The sequence below is a fragment of the Scyliorhinus canicula genome, chromosome 11, assembly GCF_902713615.1.
Source record: "Scyliorhinus canicula chromosome 11, sScyCan1.1, whole genome shotgun sequence".
NCBI classification, from domain to species: Eukaryota; Metazoa; Chordata; class Chondrichthyes; order Carcharhiniformes; family Scyliorhinidae; genus Scyliorhinus; species Scyliorhinus canicula.
In genome coordinates, this window is record NC_052156.1 from 72245004 (window position 1) to 72269516 (window position 24513).

At 46.7% G+C, this 24513-nt stretch overlaps 1 protein-coding gene and 1 long non-coding RNA gene across 4 annotated transcripts in view; both read left to right on the forward strand.

Moving 5' to 3' along the window:
• Positions 1-21386, forward strand: part of LOC119973763 (protein bassoon-like) — a gene marked incomplete at its 3' end in the record, with an annotated part of 474382 nt that extends 452996 nt beyond the window's left edge. Inside the window, 2 exon segments of the mRNA XM_038812186.1 lie at positions 17899-20044; positions 20461-21386. Of these exon segments, the coding sequence (XP_038668114.1) occupies positions 17899-20044; positions 20461-21386 (3072 nt within the window).
• A 2-nt stretch (positions 21387-21388) lies between these two features.
• The window catches only part of LOC119973132, a 218997-nt gene continuing 215872 nt past the window's right edge, over positions 21389-24513 (forward strand). For all 3 annotated transcript variants that reach the window (XR_005462246.1, XR_005462244.1, XR_005462243.1), the window contains exon 1: positions 21389-21491. This is a non-coding gene — a long non-coding RNA (uncharacterized LOC119973132). The remainder of the gene's footprint in view (positions 21492-24513) is intronic.

Below are 24513 nucleotides of genomic sequence, written 5' to 3' on the forward strand. Positions count from 1 at the left end.
TTGATTAAGCATATTTGATAAGAAATGGTGGGGTTCATTAAGGATATTACAATTAGTTAATATCCATAGAAAGTATTTTCTAATAATGAGTTTTTGAAAAAGATTTAGGTCACAAGGATAAAATTGTGAAATAACGTTAAACTCTAATAAATGCAGGAAGTATTCTGCTTGAATCAGGATTTCTGTGAAGAGGAAGGATGGATAATCGGATTGTGAATCTTGCACTGTTGCCCATGGAATAAATAAAGTCTGCTGGCACTCACTGTGTCAACGCACTGAAAAAAAACAAATGATTAACTGGTTAAAGGCAAAGTTGGCAACAACCATTTGCATTCATTACACTGAGCATTGAAAACTGTGTAATAAGCTTTGCGTTGTAGTTGCTGACAACTCTTCGGCACAAATCTTAGGCAGATCAGTTTAACGTTAAATAGGCAGTGACATCAGCCAAAGGTCACACTCCCTGGGCTGGATTCTCCGTAGCCCCGTGCGCGGGGGCAGAAAATCCGTTTTTACGCCTGAATCGGGCCCGGCGCTGCTCCCGCGATTTACACACGCGGCTGGGGGGCCATTGTGTCTAGACAGTGTCATCAGCCAAAATATCAGTGTCCCTGAGTCAAGACAGTATCACCAGCCAAAGTTTCGCTCCCCCTGTGTCTAGACAGTGCTATCAGCCTTCCCTCCCGCTGTGTCCAGACAGTACATCAGCCAAAAGGTCACTCTCGCTCAGCCTAGACAGTTACATCAGTCAAAGTTTCACTCCCCCTATGTCTAGACAGTATCATCAGCCAAAATATCACTATCCCTGAGTCTAGACAGTGTCATCAGCCAAAGTTTCACTCCCCCTGTGTCTGGACAGTGATATCAGCCAAAACGTCACTTTCCTTGCCAAACGGCCCCTCTCCCTGTTTCCAGACAGTGTTATCAGCCAAAATATCATTCTCCTGTGTCTAGACAGTGATATCAGTTAAAAGGTCGCTCTTCCTGAGTTTAGACAGTGTCATCAGTCAAAAGGTCATTCTCCCTGTGTTTAGTCAGTGTCATCAATATTTTTCAATTCAAGGTAACATCACAGCTGAGTTGGGTCATGTCTTCCAAAACAACCAGACATTTGCACTGTCTAAACACAGAGAGAATGACCTTTTGACTGATGACACTGTCTAAACCCCACCATTTCTTATCAAATATGCTTAATCAATATGAAGTACTTTTTTGTCATTGATTTGCATAGTAATGCTTTTAAAAATATTTTATTATGGCATTTATATAAACACCAAACACATAAATAAGAGCAAAATCAAACTAATACAGTGTAATAAATAACCAACCCCCCCCCCCCCCCCCCCCCCCCCCCCCCCCCCCCCCCCCCCCCCCCCCCCCCCCCCGTCTGCTGACACCTCAATCCTCCTTAAGGAAGTCGATGAACAGCTTCATCTCCGGGCGAACTCACCAACCAACCCTCTCAAGACAAACTTAATTCTTTCCAACCTCAGGAATACCGCCAGGTCACTCATCCACACCCCCTACATTCAGTGGCTCCGAGTCCCTCCACCCAAGCAAAATCCATCTCCGGGCTATCAGGGAGGCAAAGGGCAGCACGGTAGCATTGTGGATAGCACAATGGCTTCACAGCTCCAGGGTCCCAGGTTCAATTCCGGCTTGGGTCAATGTCTGTGCGGAGTCTGCACATCCTCCCCGTGTGAGCGTGGGTTTCCTCCAGGTGCTCCGGTTTCCTCCCACAGTCCAAAGATGTGCAGGTTAGGTGGATTGGCCATGATAAATTGCCCTTAGTGCCCAAAATTGCCCTTAGTGTTGGGTGGGGTTACTAGGTTATTGGGATAGGGGGAGGTGTTGACCTTGGGTAGTGTGCTCTTTCCAAGAGACGGTGCAGACTCGATGGGCCGAATGGCCTCCTTCTGCACTGTAAATTCTATGATACATCGGCCTCTCTCGCCTCCTGGACTACAAGGTCTTCAGACACCCCGAATATCACCACCTCTGGACTCAGGGCCACCATTAGCCCCAACACCTCAGATGTTACGTCAGCAAACCCCTGCCAGAATCCCTTTAGTTTCGGACATGCCCACAACATGTGGACATGGTTCGCAAGCCACACTTATCCTCTACCCCCTCAAAGAACCTACTCATCCTGGCCACAGTCATATGCATCCTGTGAACTACTGTAAACTGAATAACGCTGGGGCTTGCGCAGGACGAGGATGCATTCACCTTCCGCAGAGCCTCGTCCCACGTTCTGGCCTCCAACTCCCTCCCACCAACTCCTCCCATTAACATCTCCTATCGAGACTTCCTTCCATTCCATCAGCTCCTTATAAACCCCAGACACCTTCCCCTCCCCTACCTTCTTCCTCGCCTTATCCTGCAGCCCCAGAGGTGGCAACCTGGGAAAGGACGGCACCTGCCTCCTCACAAAGTCCCAGACCTGTAAGTATCTAAACCCATTTCCGCTGGGCAACTCATATTCCTCTTCCAGGTCCTCCAAGCTCACAAAGCTGCCTCCTATCAACAGCTTTCCCAAACTGCTCAGTCCCCGCCTGCCGCCACCCCCGAAACCTTGCGTCCAGCTCACCTCCCCCGCCCGATGCAAACCCATGGTTGTCAGAAATTGGTGGCCATACCGAGGCATCTTCCAATCTCAGATGCTGCTTCCATTGTCCCCATACTCTCAAGGTTGACACCGCCACTGGACTCATAGAGTACCTGGCTGCGAGAACGGCGAGAAGCCATCAATAACACCCCTAAACCCGTTCCCCTGCAAGAAGCCGCCTCCATCTGTCACCATACTGACCCTTCCCCCGCTACCCATTTCCTAACAATAGTGATGTTAGCCGCCCAGTAATAATATCGTTCCCTCGATCCCTTCAGGCAGCCCCACAATCAGGGGATTCCGCCTGTGGAACTATTCTCTCGATCTCCCACCTTCTCACTCAGCCTCTCATGGCTCACTGCCACAAGCACCATCTCCACTTCCACCTCCAGCCAGTCCTCATGCTCTCCCACCGACTCTTACACCTTTTGGAGTGCCAGACCCTGCACCTCCAACCTCTGCTCCATTCTCTTAATAGTCGACCTGTGTGGCTCCGCCATCTTAGGAGGCGGTGGACCCATGGTAGTTTGAGAGGCTGAGGGCAAAGGAGTTTCCATATTTCTCGTACATACACCGGGTGTACTCCCGGATTGATTTTCTTGTTTTGCACAAGGCATTGTTGGCGGGTGTGGTAGGATCAGAGTATTCGGCAATTGTGGTCTCTGACCCCGCACTGTATTGGGTGGATTTGTGGGTAGTGCATGGGGAGGTTCAGCGGCCATATGTAGGTGAAATATAGGGTTATTGGCAGACAAAGGGATTTGTGAGAGGGTGAGGGTAGCCATCCAAAATTATGTGGAGCTGAACAATACGGGGGAGGGTTCTGCCTCCACACTGTGGGAGGCGCTGAAAGTGGTGGTAAGGGGGCAATTTTTTATTGATTCAAGTGTACAAGGAGAGCACGAAGCAGGCTGAGAGGAATGAGGTTGGTGGAGGACATTCTGAGGGTGGACCGGAGGTATTCATTGGTACCTGAGGAGGCATTGCTAAAGGAGAGGCAGAGGCTTGAGATGGAGTTTGGGCTGCTGTACATGGGAAAGATGGTGGGACAATTGCGTAGAGCCAGGTAAGCGGTTTATGGGTACAGTGAGAAAGCGAGCAGGTTGCTTGTGCACCAGTTGAGGAAGCAGGCGGTGATGAGGAAGATTGGGAGGGTGAGAGACGAAAGGGACATGGTGATAACGGAACTGGAGGGTGTGCATGGGGTGTTTGAGGCCTTTTATCGGAGGCTATATAGCTTGGAACCTCCAGTGGGGGGCTGAAGGATTAGGACAGTTTTTGGATGGGTTGGCGTTCCCAAAAGTTGAGGAGGCGAAGGTGCAAGGACTGGGGGCCCCGATTGGACTGAGGGAGGTGTTGAAATGCATGGGGCTGATGCATGCAGGGAAGGCTCCAGGGCCCGATGGTCCCCAATCGATTTTTTTAAAAAATAAACATTTTAATGAAGTTTTGCATTTAAAAACAGAACTTTACAGAAAAAAGAAAAAAAAAATACAGGAACATCAATAGTTATTTAAAAATAAATTTAGAGTACCCAATTCATTTTTTCCAATTAAGGGACAATTGACCGTGGCCAATCCACCTACCCTGCACATCTTTGGGTCATGGGGGTGAAACCCATGCAATCACGGGGAGAACGTGTAAACTCCACATGGACAGTGACCCAGGGCCAGAATCGAACCCAGGACCACGGTGCCGCTGTGCTGCCCCTGGGAACATCAATAGTAATAATCAAGACCACAGTAACAACTCATGGGCCCCAAGCTGTCACCATGTTTGTGACAGGGGTCCCAGTTCAATCCTACATTATTTACACTTGTGTTTGTGCTTGTGAATTTTTCCCCTGACAACACTTTCTTTTCTTGCAAATTTAAAGTATCCGATTATTTTCTTTTTCCAATTAAGGAGCAATTTGTTGATGCCAATTCACCTACCCTGCACGCACATCTTTGGGTTGTGGAGGTGAGACCCACACAGACATGGGGAGAATGTGCAAACTCCACACAAAGTGATCCGGGGCCAAGATCGAACCCAGACCCTCAGCGCTGTAAGACAGGAGTGCTAACCACTGCAGCACCAAGCCGCCCACGACACCGCTCGTACTTATCATCCACCCACGGGAGGTTTGTGGGAGGGGGAAGGCTCCTTGGGTGAGGAGGATATTCTTGGAGAGGGAGCGACGGGGGGGGGGGGCATTAGTGTTGCTGAGCTTGTTGAATTACGGCAGCAAATATTGCAATAGCTAGGAAATGTGCGGTCGGTTTGAGGGTGGACGGAGGCGGCTTTGTGTAAGGGGACCAGTTTGAGGGCGCTATTGTTGACACCCCTTCCATTCTTGCTGGTTAGATACTGCACGGGTCCAGTGGTGGTATCAGCATTGAGAGCTTGGAACCAGTGTCGGCAGCACTTTCAGAAGGCGGGTTGCTGTGGGCACCGATTTGTGACAATCACAGGCTTGCACCAGCGGGTTTGGATGCGAGGGGACGTACCAATTGATTTTAAAGATTAAAGTCCAATCAAAGTGATATTCTTGGCCTCATAGGATTTTATTCCAACAAGATTTTGCAACTGTCAAGTCTGACATTTTAATCAGAAAGCAAAGTTGTCACTAATTACAGTGACTTTGCTATTAGTGATATTTTATGCTGCAGCTAATTCACCACAAAACAAATTTGGCTTGCAAACCATTTGAGGTGTTTACCTGACATAATCCACAAAAGAAAAAGCAGCCTGCTTGATCCACCCCTATAAACGTTCACCCCCACCCACCATCATCGATGCATTGTGGCAGCAAGATATGTACTGCAGCTACTCATATAGGTTCCTTTTGCAGCAACTTTCAAATCCGTAAATCTCTCCCACCTAGACGCATAAGAGCGGCACACTTATGGGGATGCCTGCGACTGCTATTTCCCACCCAGTCACACGCCATTCCTTCACTGTCACCCATTTAAAATAATGGAACTCCCATCCTGAACAGCACTATAGGTGTGTCAACAGAAGATGAATTGCAGCAGTTCAAGAAGGCAATTCAATACAATCTCCTCAGGGGCACTTGGGATGAGCAACAAATACTAACCTTGCCACCAATGGTTACACCCCATGAAAGAATAAGTAACAACTAAATCGACGGGTGACTTTATCTACAAAGCCATCAAATAAGTACAACAAATTATGAAAAAACTCAAACAGCAACAAATTAAAACCCTTAAAATATGTGAAACAAAATGGTGCCATTTGTTTTCTGGATTTTCTGGACCATTATATAACTTCTGTGGTCAATGCTATAATTTCTTTGAAGGTATTTTTCTTATTTTATCTGATTTAAAATGAGAACACCTATCTTCTTTCTCTAGTACTTTCCAACAGAATGTATTTGTTGTTCTATGATAGTGGAACTATAAAGATACTTTTCCTCACTAAAAACTTAATAATGTGTCTTTGCAGTTCCCTCACTAATATAAATGGAATGAATATAAAGCAACTAACATTCCCTCACTATAAAGTGAATTGTTTATGCCTCTGCCATTATTCTCTCTGCCTTCACAAAAGAATATGTCTTTTATGACTCTCTCGCTGACTAAGAAACTACATAGAACACCTCTATAATGCATCTTCCTCGCTTCAACATTTTATGACATTTTTAATGATTCTTATTAAGGTAGCAGTTTACAGCTGCTGCATCAATGATGAAACCATGTAACAAGCCTCATTCTAGAGAAAGGTGTTTATTGGTCCCTAGGCAGGATTATATAGACAGGTTCTGAAGCATTTTGGACAGACTTGCAAAATATCAAAAACAAAGATCACTAGGTTTCTTAATATCCCTTGAATATTTTACCATTTTTGTTAATGTATCTCGTAAAAAGAAATTGATGGCCATCTGCATTCGATATGGTTATCTATTTCAATCTTCAATGGAAGCCACAATTACCAACACACTTCAATATGGATGAATAATGGTACACTTTCATTCCTGTGAGGTATCTGTTCTGAAGAGATTCACGTACTGCAAGCCAAATGAATCCCTTGTTTGCTGTATCTTCCTAAGGGTGCGATTTAATGGAAAAGTTTCAAAGTGTGGTCGAGGTGGGAACTGCTGCGAGCTCCCCGACCCTCGGCCCAGCGAGGTCATCACTGCTATAAAATGTTAATTGGCCCCATGGAATTCACGCTGCAAATCTTGTTTCACCAACTGATTCGCCCGCGCTCACCAACTCCCTGCTAACAAGTGACAGCAACACTTTAATTGCTCCTGCATAGCCAACCCCACTTTGCTCACAGCCACGCCTCCACGGAGACCAGTGCCACACTTTGGTGACGCCGACCTGGGACGACTATTGGACGTGGTGGAGGCCAGCTGGGATGCCCTATTCCCCGAAGGTCCAGGTGGGTCAGCCACAGGGTAGCCACTGCTGCCTGGGAGGAAGTGGCAGTGGCTGTCAGCTTGGGCAGCAGGAAGACCGGCACCCAGTGCCAGTGCCGCAAGATGGTCAACAACCTCCACCGGGCGGCTCGAGTGAGTTTGCTTTGGACTCTTTCTCCTCCTCCTGCCCCCCTCCCCCCCCCCCCCCCAAATATGGCCCATCCCCCAAGCCCCACCCCCTGTGAGTAACCACACCTGCAGCTAACAATGCCCCCTCTGTGTCCCCGCAGGACGGGAGAGGGCCCAGACGGGTGGTGGGTGTGAGACATCAGAGTCCTCACCCCCTATGAGGAACGGGCACTAGGGTTACGGGGTGGCCGAGGACAGACCAGTCACCAACATGGAGGACAGCACATGACACAGAGGTGAGGATCCACCGGCACCCACCCAGATGACCTGCCAAATAAGAGTTGTTAATGCCACACAGGCTGACCCATCTGTCCCACTGACTATGTTTCCATTCTCCCGCAGAATCTCCAGTTGATGGCACCGACCCACCTGGAGTGGTTCACCACCCCGCCCCTGCCCCAACTCCCATGAGAACACCTCAGAGGAGAGCTCAAAGGATGCCACCATAGACGCGGCACAACTGTCATCCCACCCTCCACTAGCGCAGAGACATACACACATCAATGGGTAACGTTAGGGTCTGGTTTAGCACAGTGGGCTAAACAGCTGACTTGTAATGCAGAACAATGCCAGCAGCGCGGGTTCAATTCCCGTACCGGCCCTCCCTGAACAGGCGTCTATGGGCTTTTCACAGTAACTTCATTGAAGCCTACTTTGACAATAAGCGATTATTACATGATTTTTAGTGGTCAGGCTTCTGGGACACATTGTGGTGAGCACCACACAGTTGCAGATGCACATCAGGTGGAGGCAATAACGCCCAGGCGAGACAGCAGACGGAGGTCTGTGGATTCCAGGACTCAGTTGCCAGTCAGATGCTGAGTCTTGGGACCATGTTTACCTTGAGCTGATGCAGATGATAGTGTGCGGCTGTGATATTCAGAAGGGGATGTCCGCGACCCTCCAGCAGGTCCATAGCCTATTGGAGGAGTCCCAGAGGCTACCGTTGCAGGAGATGGCACTGGCAATGCATGAGACCAAGGCCAACACGGCTAAGGTGGCGATCGCAGTGGAGTGCCTGGTGCACAACATCAGCAGCGTGAGTGCAGATATCCAAGGCGTTGCGCAGCCGATGACGATCATGGCTGAGGGCCGCGGTAGAATGTCCGACACGCTGGGGGACATGACCCAGTACTAGGTGGACCTTGATGAGGTTCTGCAGGACATGTCCCAGTCCCAGATGGGAATAGCCAGTCGCAGATGGGCATTGCTGATTCACTGCAGAGCATGGCCTGGACACTGAGGAGCAACGCCGAGGGCATGGACACCATGCTGCAGGCATTGGGGAACTACCAGGGCTAGCAGAGCTAGATGACGCAGGAGCAACCGGGGCTGAAACCAGCTGCCTCTTTATCCTGAGGTGAACCTCAGAGCCCTATGGGTACCAACCGGGAGGAAGGGGTCCTGGATGTCAATCCGGAGCCATCCCACAGACTGGCGACGGTGGCCACCAGCTCCCCGAGTTCCACCCCTCTGACAACGTGGCAACTCGCAGTCAGCACCGGGTACTTGCGGCATGGCGGGGCATGTGTCGCCGGCAAGTGCATCGGGGACCTCCTGCCCAGTGCTCCAGTGGACGCGCAGGCCATGGGATGTGGTAGCAACTGACTCCCTCCACCTCTGATGTGCATCTTGGGGATACACCTAGACGCAGTGGTAGAGCACGGAGGGCTAGGCACGTTGATGATCACTGATGGTGCACTATGGAGGATAAAGGCTAGGTAGGGGGTAAGGCAGGGAGTGTGCGTTGTGGCGGTGGGGGAGGGTGTGGGAGTGGTGGAGAAGGGGGCAGCATCATCAGGAAAGTGGGGCAGTGGTGGACTCTCTGTTAAACCCCCCATCCCATGCCAAGGCACGCCACGTGCACGCGATGGGTGTGAGCGAGCACTGGCAGGTTTCAGACTATGGCATAGATTGAGGAGCACTGCTACTCAGCTCTGCACTCAGCACTCACTGGCACTGCGGGTTATCATCACCCCCTGTCCTCAACAATGACCCGCTGACAGTGTTGCCACAATCCCATCACCCTGGATTGTGTGACCCAGACCCTAGGGTGGTGGGAATGGCGAAGGCGGGGGGAGGACGGTGAAGGGGGAGGTGCAGAGGGACAGGGGGATGGGGAGAGGGGGATTGACAGACACGACACATCCTATGTGATGTGGGCAAGGATGAGGGTATCCTTGCCCCTCCAGACTTGCTGGACATTCACCGCTGCCGCCTGCCTTCCAACCTCTGGCTGGTCCTGTGGTTCCTCCTTGGGTTCATTCTCCAGACCCTCCTGGTCTGGCGTTGCCACCTCCGCCTCCTCCTCCTCCTCGGAGATAACCACACATTCCTCCCCCTCCACCTCCGGCACTTTGCCCCACTGCTGTGCCAAGTTGTGGAGGCCACAGCAAATCACCACAAAGTGGTTAGTACTGTTGCTTCACAGTACCAGGGTCCCAGGTTCGATTCCTGGCTTGGGTCACTGTCTGTGTGGAGTCTTCGCGTTCTCCCTGTGTTTGCCTGGATTTCTGCCGGGTGCTTCGGTTTCCTCCCACAAGTCCTGAAGACGTGCTGTTAGGTCATTTGGGCATTCTGAATTCCCATTCCGTGTACCGTACAGGCGCCGGAATGTGGCGACTAGGGACTTTCCACAGTAATTTCATTGCAGTGTTAATGTAAGCTTATTTGTGACAAAAGAGATTATTATTATTACTATTATTAGGCGACCCTCTGGGAGATGTACTGCAGGGCACCACAAGAGCGGTCGAGGCATCGGAACCGCATCTTGAGCAGCCTGATGCACTGCTCAATGATATGGACCTCGTTGTACTGGGTCTCCACATCGGTCACTGGTCTCCATACTGACATCATACGCCAGGTCCTAAGCAGGCCCTTATTTGCCAGGAGCCAATCAGCCATCCTGGGGTGGTCCTCAGAGATGTCTGGATAGCTGGCTGCCCCAGGTTGTAGCTGTCATGCACACTCCCTGGAAGCATGCACACACGTGCATGATCCTCATCAGGTGGTCACACACGAGTTGGACGTTAAGGGAGTGGAACCCCTTCCTGTTGATGTAGAGCTCTCCCTGATGGCCCAGTGAGCGCAAGGCAACAGGCATACCATCTATTACCCCCTGGATCGGGGCACCCTGTCGATGGCGGAGAATCCTGCTGTCCGGGTATTTGGTTGGGTTTGCTCCATGTCAAAGTTTATAAAGTTTGCTGCCCGGGCAATCAGGGCATCAGTGACTTCACAGTGTGGGCTGCAGCTTCTGAGATGCCACACAAGTCCCCGTTGGAGCCCTGGTCTGATACTGAGGTGGAACAGTTCAGGACTGCGGTGAGCTTGACGACCATTGGGAGCAGGTAACCTCCTCCTCCTCCACATGGTACCAAGATCACGAGGACATGGCACAAGTGCCGCACCATCTCCTTGTTGAGGCGGAGCTTTCTGTGTTCCTGGCCATCAACTGTTCGAAAGAATAGCGACGCCTGACACTTTGGGCCATCACCAGCCTCCCCCTCTGGGTCCCTCCCTGGCCTGTTGGGTGGCCGGGTCCTCAGGATGTGGGGTGGGGCACAGCACATGGGTTTCTGCCTCAAGTCTCTGTCGATGCTGCTGCTGCTGCCATCGCCTTCTCCGACACTTGCCACCTGACCTGCTAGCAGCACCACTAGTGCACGTACCGTGCAGTCCAAAATATCATCCATTCTGCTCAATATTTGTGAGGAATTGGGGGAGGGTGTGAGACCGACAATCAACGACGTTTTCCACCCCGGGACCCTCCAGTTCCCCCATTGCTTCCCCCTCGCACCCCGGGTACAGCAGCGGCCCATGCTCGTCGACCCCCACAATCTGCATCCCAGACATCTGCATGCTACGGTACCTGCATCGGGCGCAGGTACCCTCCCTAGTGCATAAACCCACCCTCTGCTCCCCGGTGCAGGGGCCCAACCCCTGGATTTTCAGATATTGGATGCTGCGTATGTGGTGTTGCTTCCTGCAGTGTTCAGGCACAGTGTCCAGGCATCACAGTCTATTTGGGATGCAAGTCAAAAGCTCCCGCATGCTACATTACACGCCTACCATACGGGGATCCACTTGGGAAGTGTGAGGTGCTCATTTAACTCTGATTGCCAATTCCCAATTAGCAATAGCCTTCTGCTGCAGACAGGCAAGTGCTGGGGATGCCCCCAGAATGGGTACACAAATTCCTGGGGTTGGCATGGTGGACCTGTAGGCGATTGGACCCCCCCCCCCTCCCCCACCTCCAGCTCAGACTATGAGTGGCCATACCCCCTGCTCCAGGCTCCACAGCCCCCATTGCGCATGCCACCCCCCCCCAACGACCGAGGCAGTCCCCCGGTTGTTCCCCCGCCCCCTCTGAACACCGGGGCAACAGCCCCAATGCCCCAGGCTCTTTGCCTATGAACAAAGATGGCTGCTCACTTCCTCGGGTCCCTGCAGCAGCCCCTCTGCCAGTTTCTCGTTTTTAACTTGCTGTGAAGGCCGTTAGATCACGGGAGTCCGATAGATCGGGTGTTGCTCCCGTTAATTGCATGAAGATTGGGTTTAAGTGGTGATTAGAGGTTTCTCGCCACGGGAAGGTGAGATCCGGATTTCGCCAAGCAGATCGGGCCGGTTAGATCGCAAACTGATCGGCGCCCGGCGCAGTTCTGGTTTTTGGCTTCTCCCGTTATTTACCATCCTCGTCACTCTTTCGCTTAAACACAACACAGCCAATAAATTGCGCAGTATGATTCTATCATAGCCAAGACAGAAGATGGGACACAACAAATAATCGCGAAACTCCTTCACTGGGAGTGGGAAAATTGAGCCGGGGCTGCTTTCATATGCTGTGGAATTCTCGTGTTCCCCATCACAAAAAGTAATTTTTCAGTCAAATTACGATATTATCTTATCACTTGTTTGATGGACTTAGACTTGAGGAATGGTTACATGGTTCACATCTGTAAAGCTGCCATCTCTCACACAACCCTATTTGCCTAATCTATCAGTGCCTTCAGAATAAAGAGCGAAGCACAATACATCACAGGAACATGCCCTTCGGCCCCCCAAGCCTGCGCCAACCATGGTACCTGCCCAAACTAAAACCATATGCACTTACAGAGTCCATATCCTTCCATTCCCACCCTATTCATATATTGTCCAGATACCACTTAAATGTCACTATCGTACCTGCTCCCACCACCTCCCCAGGCAGCATGTTCCATATATTTATCTCCCTCTGTGTAAAAACAACTTGCCTCGCACATCTGTTCCAATCTTTTCCCCATGTACTTTAAACCTATGTTCCCTAGTTCTTGACTCACCTAACCTAAGAAAGAGCATCAGACTATTCATTCTGTCCATGCCACTCATAATCTTGTAGACCTCTATCAGGTCGCTTCTCAATCTCCTTCGTTGCAGTGAGAACAGACTGAGTTTATTTAATCTCTCCCCATTGCTTATGCCCTCCATATCAGGCAACATCCTAGTAAACCGCTTCTGTACCCTCTCCAAAGGATCCGCATCCTTCTGGTAGTGTGGCGACCAGAATTGTACACAATATTCCAAATAAGGCCGAACTAAGGTCCTGTACAGCTGCAACATGACTTGCCAATTTGTACATTCAATGCCCTGACTGGTGAAGACCAGCATGCCGTATGCCTTCTTGACCACCTTATCCACATGTGTTGCCACTTTCAGTGATTGTTGGACATGCACGCCCAGATCATAGATCATAGAATTTATAGTACAGAAGGAGGCCATTTGGTCCATCGGGTCTGCACCGGCTCTTGGAAAGAGCACCCCACTTAAGCCCTTACTTCCTCCTTATCCCTGTAAACCAGTAACCCCTCCTAACCTAAGGGCAATTTAACGTGGCCAATCCACCTAACCTGCACATCTTTGGACTGTGGGCGGAAACTGGAGCACCCAGAGGAAACCCACGCAGACACGGGGACAACATGCAGACTCCGCACAGACAGTGACCCAAGCTGGGAGTCGAACCTGGGACACTGTAGCTGTGAAGCAACTGTGCTAACCACTCTGCTACCGTGCGGCCCACCAGAGATCTCTCTGCCTGTCAATACTCGCAAGAGTTCAACCATTTACTGTGTAGTTCCTACATGCATTGGCCTTCCAAAGTGCCTTACCTCATGCTTGTCCGGAGTAAACTCCATCTGCCATTTCTCCGCCCAAGACTCCAACCAGTTTATATCTTACTGTATCCTCTGACAATCCTCTTCACCATCCGTAACTCCACCAATTTTTGTGTCATTTATAAACTTACTAATCAGACCAGCTACATTTTCTTCCAAATCATTTATATACACTAGAACAACAAAGGTCCCAGAACTGATCCCTGTGGAACATTGCTAGTCACAGCCTTCCATTCAGAAAAGCACCCTTCTACTATTACCCTCTGTCTTCTATGTCCAAGCCAGCTCTGTATCCAACTTGCCAGCTCTCCTCTGAAACCATCTGACTTCACCTTTTGTACCAGTCTGCCATGAGGTACCATGTCAAAGGCTTTACTGAAGTCCATGTATACAACATCTACTGCCTTTCCCTCATCTATCATCTTTGTAATTTCCTCGAAAAACTTGATCAAATTAGTGAGGCACGACCTCCCCTTCACAAAACCATGCTGTCCATCACTAATAAGTCCATTTGTTTCCAAATGTGAGCAAATCCTATCTCTAAGAATCTTTTCCAATAATTTCCCTACCACTGACATAAGGCTCACCGACCTATAATTTCCTGGATTATCCCTGCTACCCTTCTTAAACAATGGAACAACATTGGCTGCTCTCCAGTCATCTGGAACTTCACCTGTAGCCAATGAGGATACAAAGATTACTGTCAAAGCCCCAGCAATTTCCTCCCTTGCCTCCCTCAGTATTCTGGGGTAGGTCACATCAAGCCCTGGAGACTTATCTACTTTAATGCTTTTTCAGATGCCCTCTTTATTAATATCAACATGGCTCAGACTATTTACACACTCTACCCTATACTCCTCATCCACCAAGTCCTTCTCTTTGGTGAATACTGAGGCAAAGCATTCATTTAGTATCTCGCCCATTTCCTCTGGTTCCATACATAGATTCCCTCCAATATCCTTGAATGGACTAACCCTTTCTCTGGCTATCCTCTTGCTCTTTACATATGTACAAACCGCCTTAGGATTTTGCTTAATCCTGTTTGCCAATTACATTTCATGACCCCTTTTAGCCTTCCTAACTCCTACCTTAAGTTCCTTCCTACTTTCTTTCTATTCTTCAAGGGCTTCATCTATCCAAAGCCTTTTAGACCTTAGGAATACTTACTTTTTCTTTTCGGCAAGGTTAATAATATCTATCATTATCCAGGGTTCCCTATACTTGCCACTCTTATCTTTTATCCTCACAGGTACATGCCGGTCCTGAAGGGCAGCACGGGAGCACAAGTGGATAGCACTGTGACTTCACAGCGCCAGGGTCCCAGGTTCAATTCCCCACTGGGTCACTGTCTGTGTGGAGTCTGCACGTTCTCCCCGTGTCTGCGGGGCTTTCCTCCAGGTGCTTCGGTTTCCTCCCTCAGTCCAAAGATGTTCAGGTTAGGTGGATTGGCCATGATAAATTGCCTTTAGTGACCAAAAGATTAGGAGGAGTTATTGGGTTATGGGGATGGGGTGGAACTGAGGGCTTAAGTAGGTCGGTGCAGACTCAATGGGCCGAATGGCCTCCTTCTGCACTGTATGTTCTATGAATTCTAATCAACTGACATTTAAAAGCCTCCCACATGCCGGATGTTGATTTTCCCTCAAATAGCCTCGCCCAGTCAACACTCTCCAGATCCTGCCTAATGCTGTTGTAATTAGCCTTCCCCAGTCTAACACCTTCACCCAAGGACCACTCTTGTCCTTATCCATAAGCAGCTTAAAACTTCCAGAATTATGATCACTGTTCCCGAAATGATCTGCTACTGAAACTTCGATCACCTGGCCGGGCTCATTCTCCAGCACCATATGGCCCCTTCCCGAGTTGGGCTATTTACATATTCTTTCAAGAAATCCTCCTGGATGCTCCTTACAAATTCGGCTCCATCCATGCTTCTAGCAGTTAGCATGTCCCAGTCAATATAGGGAAAATTAAAATCACCCACCACAGCAAACCTATTGTTTATACATCTTTCCAAGATCTGTCTGCTGGCTGTTAGAAGGTGTAATGAACCCCCAGCATTGTGACAGCACTCTTCCTACTCCTGAATTCTACCCATATTGCCTTGCTGCCTGAACCCTCCAAGGTATCCTCCCTCAACACAGCTGTGACATTCTCCGGAACCAATAATGCAACTCCCCACCCCTTTTGCATCCCCCTCTATCCTGCCTGAATCATAGAGGCCTCCCCCGTCCCCAAACTCCGATGTTCAGAAATTATTTGGGTTAAAATTAAAACGCTCTGGCTCCTCCCATTAACTACATCATCTCACTAAACTGAACACAATGCCTCTAATTAACTACTCCATGGGGAACCTTCTTAATATAAACAAAAATCCATTAGCCTAAACTTTTACGATATTTTAATTGCACATCTGGTTCCCAAAAAGCCAAGCTGTCTTGCAAACCAGGATTTTAATAAATACTTCTGTAGCAGTTACACACACACACTAACCCAGGTTTTTGACCCTAACTGCACCGAATATATATAATCCAGTATATCTGAAATTCCTACATTCATCATACTAAGGTGCAGTAATTAGGACTGCACACAGTACTCCAGAAGTGATATAACCAGGGATCTCTGCAGCTGATGCAAAATTCCTCCCCTTAATAATCCAGCTCTCTGGTTATAAAGGCTAAAATTTCATTATCTTTTTGATTATTTTTGAACCTCACTACTTAATTTAGTGATGTGAATCCATAAATCCTTTGGATCTCTACCCTTCCTAGCTTTTCACCATTTAAAAATACTCAGAACTTTCTTCGTTCAAAATGGATTGCCTCAAGCTTTACTGTGCTGATATCCATCTGCCACACTTAAACTACCAAGGTCGCTTTGAAATTTCTGGTCTCGATTACATTGCTTAGAATGCCATCTATCTTTGTGTCACTGGCAAAATTGGATACATGGCTCACTATTAGGTTATCTGACTCATTACTAAATATCGTAATAGTTGAGTAAATAGTTGAGGCCCTAGCACAGATCTTAGTTGGAGCACTTGAGTTAATAACACTCATTTGGAGTATATATCCATTAATTCTTCTCTCTGACTTCTATTTATTGCTTGGCAAATCTACCAACAAGGTCAATAATTTGTCTTCAATTTCATCATCTTTTAATTATTTCTAACAGTCTCTTATGTGGAATCTTAAGGAAAACCTTCTGGAAATTCATATTAACTAAATCCGTTGACACTGCCCTGTCTGCCACTGCAGAAATTACTTACTCAGTTAGGTTCATCAGCTATGACCTATCCTTCACAATTCATGTTGGTTCTTTCCAATTAGTTCACATTACTGTTAATCCTTGATTACTCTACCCTTAATTATACATCCCAATATTTTCCCCTCAACAGATGTTATACTAACAGATGTATAATTTCATTTTTTAAATGATGGATTTATATTTGCAGTTTTCTCATTCAAAGGGAGAATTCTTAAATCTGGAAAACCTTTCAAAATTATGGCTAAAGTATTTGCAACTACTTCCCCTACTTTAGAATCCTGAAGTCGAACCTATCAGGTTCTAAGAATTTGTCATCCATAGCCATATTATAGTTTCTAATGTGGTTTCTTTGCTTAAGTTAACTTTTGTAAGTTGCAATCCTGAATACCATGTGATATGACTGAGACATCTCAGCTGGTCATGTGTGGATAAAGCACCACAGGTGTTCCTCACACAGTGAATAAACATCTTTGCTATAATTCATGCAGTGTGAATGAAGAATTGCAAGTGTTTTCCTCGCCAGTTACAGAAAACAAACAGATGCACAAATGTACACTGCCTCAGTTCAAATAATCGCAGGGAAAATTGACAATGAAAACATTGCTAGTTGCAATACTTACACATTGACTGGCGAGAATAATTGCAAAACCAATGAAGTGATAAGAACAATTTTATCTTTTGCAATAAAATATAAATAAAAATATTTGAATAAAATATACAACATTAATTATGCTACCCTAATAAGTGAGACTTGAGTGATTTGAAAGTCAAAATGTGTCCCCATATATGAACAAAAAGCCTCTTGGCAATAGCCAAATATTGCAATTTAAGTACATGGATAGTGGATATGCCACCAGCTACCAGACAGATACAGTTTGGTTATTTCTAATGTCATTATGTAAAATTAGATTACAATGTCATTTACTTTGTTGAATCTTGAACATGTCTTATATGTATCGTTAAATGTCATTTTTCAGATTGTAATTGATAGAATGAGTGCATTGCTAGATAAGCCCGAAAATGTTTAGCCTGATAATGTTAAACTTTAGTTTGCAATGAAAGAGTATGCTCCCATCCTTGTATTCAGTGGTCCCTCTGATAGCTGCAGATGGGTTTTGTTATATATTTGTGGAATGATAGCCCAACTGGAATAGCTTACAGTGCATGCTGATTTAGATTAATTCTATCAGACAATTCCTTTGGTTTTGGGGTGATCACTGTGTTTTTTTTGTATGGGGAAATAACTAATTCATAGCAAAATCAAAATGGCATGATTTACTTCACAGAGGTAACAGTAAATCTGCAATTTTGTTTTTCAGATTGGAAATTGGCAGCAGAGCACGATGAAGAAAGTGAAGAGAACCCTGCCAAGCCCACCACCTGAAGAAATAATACACACTAGCGCACCAATTCATCCACAGCTATTTGCAACATCCCTGCCTCGTAAACGGGGAACTCTGCCTGACCAGATTACTCGTGATAAACTCCTGAAGGACATCAGCCATGAGCTGGAAAAAGTGGAGCAAGAATCAAACAAACTTCAGAAAAAACAGGCAGAGCTTGATGAAGAAGAAAAGGAAATTGATGCAAAGCTGCGTTACATAGAACTTGGAATCAATCGTAGAAAAGAAACCTTTGTCAAAGATCCAACAAGGCGAGATGGGGGCTATGTGCGGGGCTTGGGGGAAGACAGGGATTATATGTCAGACAGTGAGGTCAATAACATCCGAATATCTTCATACAATAGCAACAATGTCTTAGCTAGGCCGCATACTGCTCCAGTTAATCAGTATTCTGAATTCTCAATGGCACAACATCCAACCACATCATCACAGTACCCTCCATCACAGACCACTCCCCAAGGTATGACAAATTACCAACACGCAGGTTATCAGCCACCCCACTACCCAGTTCCAAATGGTTACCAGTCACAAAACAATTTTCAATCTCATTCCACCTTGCATTCTCAAAACACTTACCAGCCACATGCATATCCCCAGAACACAAATTACCAGACTGGCAATAGTTTACAAAACATAAGTGGATTCCAACCACCTAACCAATACCATGCTCCTACTACCTATCCAAACCAGGCTTCCTTTCAGTCTGGTCAGCAGGCTCAGTATCAGCAACAGACAAACATTCCGGCACAACATCAAAAGCCAAGGCAGACTTCGTTAGCAGATCTCGAACAGAAAATACCCACCAATTATGAAGTAATTGGTAATCCAAATGCAGCTATTTCTGCAACTTCAACTGAGAAAGTTTACACAACCACAACAATGAGTAACAACTATGACCAGTATAAGAGTGCAGAGATGAGAGTTGCAGATAGTGGAAATGCAATAGAAAGTCCTTCAACTAACTATTCAGCTGACTCTCTGTATACAAACCTAGAGCACAATGTTTCTCGTAATTATGTCATGATTGATGATATCAGTGAATTGACCAAAGAGAATACCTCAGCAACAGAAAGCCAGAAAGTAGAACAACCCCCTCAGCATAGTAATTCAAGACATTCAAAGGAAAGGAATGACTTCCCAGAGACGACCAGTTCTAATAGAACCCACGCTTACAATAAAGTTGATGATGAATCGGAGGAAGATATGTATGACCTCCAGGTATCAGACCATCGAGGGAAGAATGGATACCAAAGGAATTCAGATAGCCATAGCAGAATATCAAACTCTTCAAGTGGATCTTCATATTACTATGCAGACAACAATCACAGACATTCCTCCCGCACAGACAAGCACAACTCTTCTTATGGGTCTCAAAAGCATCCATCGAAACAACTGGCTCCTGCTGTTATATCTGCGAAGCGCAGCAAACACAGGAAGCAAAACATAGAACAGAAAATCTCCAAATTTTCACCAATCGAAGAAGCCAAAGATGTGGAATCTGATTTTGCTTCATATACTGTCACAACTTCGTCTTCAGGAAACAATGTAATCCTTAGGGCACAGAAGCTTCAGGATGAGATTACTTATGGCCTCAAGAAAAATATTTATGACCAGCAGAGATATTCTGGTCATGGTAGCAGAGAAGCAATGGAAGATTCTGAGAGAGGGTACAGCAATAGCAGCAGATCACGATCCTCCTCAATGTATGGAATGGAAAAATTAGGGAAAGAAGCAGCTAGTCCAAGAAGTAAATCTTATGAAAGAGACACCGTGGAGAGGTCTCAAAAGATGGGAATGGGCCATTGTCGAGGGCGTGCTCCAATGAGAGCACAGGCCTCTGAAGAGGAAAACCCTTTGAGTCCTATGGGAAATCAGATGCATGTGTCACGGGCCTCGAGAGAACCATTGCCACCAAATGTTGTCGACAGCAGATCTCAATTTGGCTCCAGCCACTCCCTGCCTGATGTTCAGGATGTGAAAGAGACATCGCATAGCCATACTTACAGAGAGGATGATGGTTATATCATGGATGATATGCACTGTGCTGTGTCTGACAGCGAAGGTAAAGAATATCACTGGTGATCTCATCAACTTAACACAGAGATAATTTCCAAAGCATGTTCAGTGCAAAGTTTCAACAGAAAAAGCATCTTTTCAACAATGTAAATAAATGCATGTGTAAAACAGACTTAATTCTTACAAGGTTAAAGCCTAATTGATTGGCATGTGCCTTTACCCTTTTGTATGCACTCTTTTTTTTTTACATTTTTAGCATGCTGCGCAGCTCACTGTTTCTGTTGGTGGTATGTTTGTTCAGTACTGTGTTTTTGTGGGTTTATTCTGTTTGTCAAGTAACTTATTCTGGAGCTCCCTGCATGTGGTAAGCTGCCTGCATTAAACCTTTGCATGGCTACAGTCTTGGTGCCACAGATGCAGCAGGAGAACAGAGTGACTGTAATATGTTTTTGGTTTTTGAAGCCTATCACTTGGGCCAAGAGGAGACAGACTGGTTCGAAAAGCCAAGGGAGCGTTCCAGACATTACGGTGGACAGTCTTCATCGCAGAGACGCAGTCACCGAAATCACTCGCGCCACAACTATGACGAGGCACCAGATGATTCATGGCAACCGGCAGAGCGTGCACAGTCTCGATACTCCTCAAAGGATCATCAGAAGCAGACTGCGTACCAGTATGGAGAGCCTAGCCGACATTCCTCACGCCATGCAGTTGAGGAAACTTCCCGCAAATCGTCAAGGCAACATCCAAAAGAACAGCATCGCCAAGAATCTCGGCAATATTCTCAGCAGCCTTCACAAAGAAGAAGTCAACCAACAGAGCAGAGATCTCAACGAGATCCTCATTTGGGTTCTGCTGAGTGGACCCAGCCTCGATCATCATCTGGGCATCACCCAGACACTGAGCCACCAAGGTCACAGAAACACTCGCAGCAGCAGCAACAACAACAGGCAGCTAGAAAACAGTCGGAACCACTGCCTCCACAGCAGCAAATTCGGTCACAGCACAATCAGCCGCAACCATCGCGGCAAACTCATTCGCAGCAGCAAGTACGGCAGTCACCGTCGCAGCAAGGGCGGCAACCATCTTTGCAAGTGCAGCAACGAGCACCACCACTGCAGCAGCAGCAACCACGACAACCTCAACCACAGCAACAGGCACGTCAACCGCAGCAGCAACAGGTTCGGCCACAGCAGCAGCAGCAACAGCCAGGCACGGCCCAGGAGCAGCAGCAGCAACCGGCACTGCAGCAACAACCACAACAACAGCAGCAGCAGCAACAACAACAACAAAAACCACGGCAGCAGCCTGCAGGGCAGCCCCAGCCCCAGCCCCAGCCCCAGCCGCAGCCGCAGCCGCAGCCGCAGGCACAACAGCCACAGGCACAACAGCCGCAGGCACAACAGCCACAGGCACAACAGCCACAGGCACAACAGCCACAGGCACAACAGCCACAGGCACAACAGCCACAAACAAGGCCGACCACCACCATGGTAATTTTTATTAATGGTTCTAATTAATTATCAGTATTATGAATATTCAAGGTATTTCACAGATGGATAACACAATATAACTTTGTTTTTTGGCCTTTTTATCCCCGTTTCTCCAATACTATTCCACAGATGCTGACAGGTTTCCTGTACCTCACCAAAATTACCATTCATAATTTGTCATCGCAGTCAATGAGTGTTGCCAGGCTATTCCAATGTTATGTGTGACACATATCAGCTGACAAGGGATACAGCTCTGGGATCAGGAATAGGAATGATGGCTGGTCTTTCATAGAACATACAGTGCAGAAGGAGACCATTCGGCCTATCGAGTCTGCACCCACCCACTTAAGCCCTCACTTCCCCCCTATCCCCGTAACCCAATAACACCTCCTAACCTGTTTGGTCACTAAGGGCAATTTAGCATGGCCAATCCACCTAATCTGCCATATTTGGACTGTGGGAGGAAACCGGAGCACCCGGAGGAAACCCACGCAGACACAGGGAGAACATGCAGACTCCAAACAGTGAGCCAGCGTGGAATTGAACCTGGGACCCTGGCGCTGTGAAGCCACAGTGCTATCCACTTGTGCTACCGTTCTGCCATTGACCCTTTCATCTCCCTGATTGAGGGACACCGCCTAAGTATTGTACCAATATCAGTCAATTCAAATCAGGCATCAAATCAGAGTCCTTCCAGTTTGAATGGCTACTGGATATAATATTTTAAACAATTTCAAATTTTTCAAAAAATAAATTGAAAGTACCCAATTCTTTTTTTTTTCAATTAAGGGACTATTTAGCATGGCCAATCTACCTACCGTACACATTGTTGGGTATGGGGGTGAGACACACACAACCATGGGGAGAATGTGCAAACTCCACACGGACAATGACCCGGGGCCGGGATCGAACCCGGGACCTCAGCGCCATGAGGCAACAGTGCTAACCACCGCGCCACCCAACAATTTTAAATTTTCAAAATGTTTTCAAAATGTTAATTTTTTCAGAACCTAAAATATAAATTTTAGTCAGCTCCCAGTATGGTATTCAATCTAAGCCCTCTGAAATAAAACTTCTATGATTCCTTTCATTTTTCCTGAATACAACTTTTTTCTTACATTTCTCTGCTGGTATTAATTTAAATGATGACTAATTATGATTGTTTTCAAGTTGCCAAAAAGTTAAATTTTGTAAGTGAAATATGGCAGCCCAATTGAGGTTAGAATTTAAGGATTGAAACTGATTTGGGCCTGTCCTACACATGGATCTAAAACATAGGTCTGGATTTTGGAGTGATAATGATGGTGGAACTTACACTATTCACCATCGTTACTCCTTTGAAACTGACAGAAACTTCAGGAGTCTCCACACATGCACAGAAAATCATGGGATTTCAGAAGTTGTTGTCAGTGATCCATTGACCCTTAGAAGAACCCCCAGAATGCTATTCACTCTGAATTAAAAAGAGCTTCCACTTTTACATTGTTAGTCTCTGTAAAATCCTTTTCAAAAGTTACACCTTGTTGAATGGGAGATAAGTGGGTTTTTAGCAATGTACAAATTCCATATTTATTGCAAAACACTCGCTGTCCTTGAAAGATACTTTTGTATTTTTGAAATATCCAATTCTATCATCCTAATTAAAAATCCGCATTTACCTTAACTTCTGTCTTAATCCAATTATAATCATTTAGTCCACTATTCACCACCTGCTTCTGGACATCACTGCTGCTGGATGCCTTGAGATCATAATGGCACCGTTGGGAAAGGAGAAAACACACCACGGCAATGGCCAGATCTTTGTGGGCAGTTTTCTTCACGGTCACTAATGGCAAAATCCAGCCCATGAGGTTCTCAGTAATAATTATCTCACTGAGTTATAATGCAGCACTAAATTGATAGACTGTTTTGTCTGTGCCAGGACGAGACAGTCACATAGATGTTCTTGTTCTGATGTTTGCTCTGGTGCTTTTCATAACATCTAACTTTCCTGAGCTATCTGGAGCTTAAAGCAAAATATTATACATATGAACATGCATCTCTTCTACACATATAAAAACAACAATTGTTTCAATAACTCTGTTAACAGCACTTGCTTTACAGTACAGCTGTGCTGTACTAAATCCCTTCCTTGTTCTCTTATAGCTCTTTCCTTATCTGTTGCCCAGGACCCTTAATGCTTTTCTCATCCAGGTGCATCAAATACTTAATTTTTCAGCCTACCTCTTATCACAGTTCCATCATTAATGACTGCACCATCATCAGCCACTCTACCCATAGGCAGCAAGAGCAAGCAAGAGACATAGAATCATAGAATAGTTGCACCACAGGAAGGGGCCATTTGAACCATTGTGTCCAAGCTGGCTCTCTGTAAGAGCTGATCAGCTAGTCTCAATCCACTGCCTTTTCCTCACAGCCTTTTCTCTTCAGCTAATTATTCAATTCTCTTTTGAAAGCCACAATCAAATCTGTCCTCCATCCCACTCTCAGGCAGTGCATTCCAGATCCTAACCACTCACTGCATAAAATGTTGAATTAAGGCTAGAGGCATGTACACAGCATAAGAAGCCTAATTACAAAAGGTCACTTCGGAATATTGCATCTGAGTCCACTTGACTGGAAACATAATAGGCAGCAAATAAAGAGAAAATTATTAAGCATGCTTTGAAGGATGTGCTTGCCATGAGACAGCTGTGGCAACATGCTCAATGTAAAGCTGAAAGATGTATTTTTCATGTCCTTTACACTGCTCCAAGATAATATTGTATTTTAATGGTATCAATTCCAAAGCATGATAAAGTATTGATTAGTAGTTCAGGATTTTTTAAAAATCTTTTCATGGGATGTGAGCATTGTCCAGAATTGTTACCCAACCCGCATTGCTCCTGAGAAGGTGATAGTGAGCAAAGAAAGAACATAGAAAAGGACAGCAGAAACGTACAGCACAGGAAGAGGCCCTTCAGCTCTCCAAGCCTGCGCCAACCATGCTGCCGGTCTAATCTAAAGCCTTCTACATTTCTGG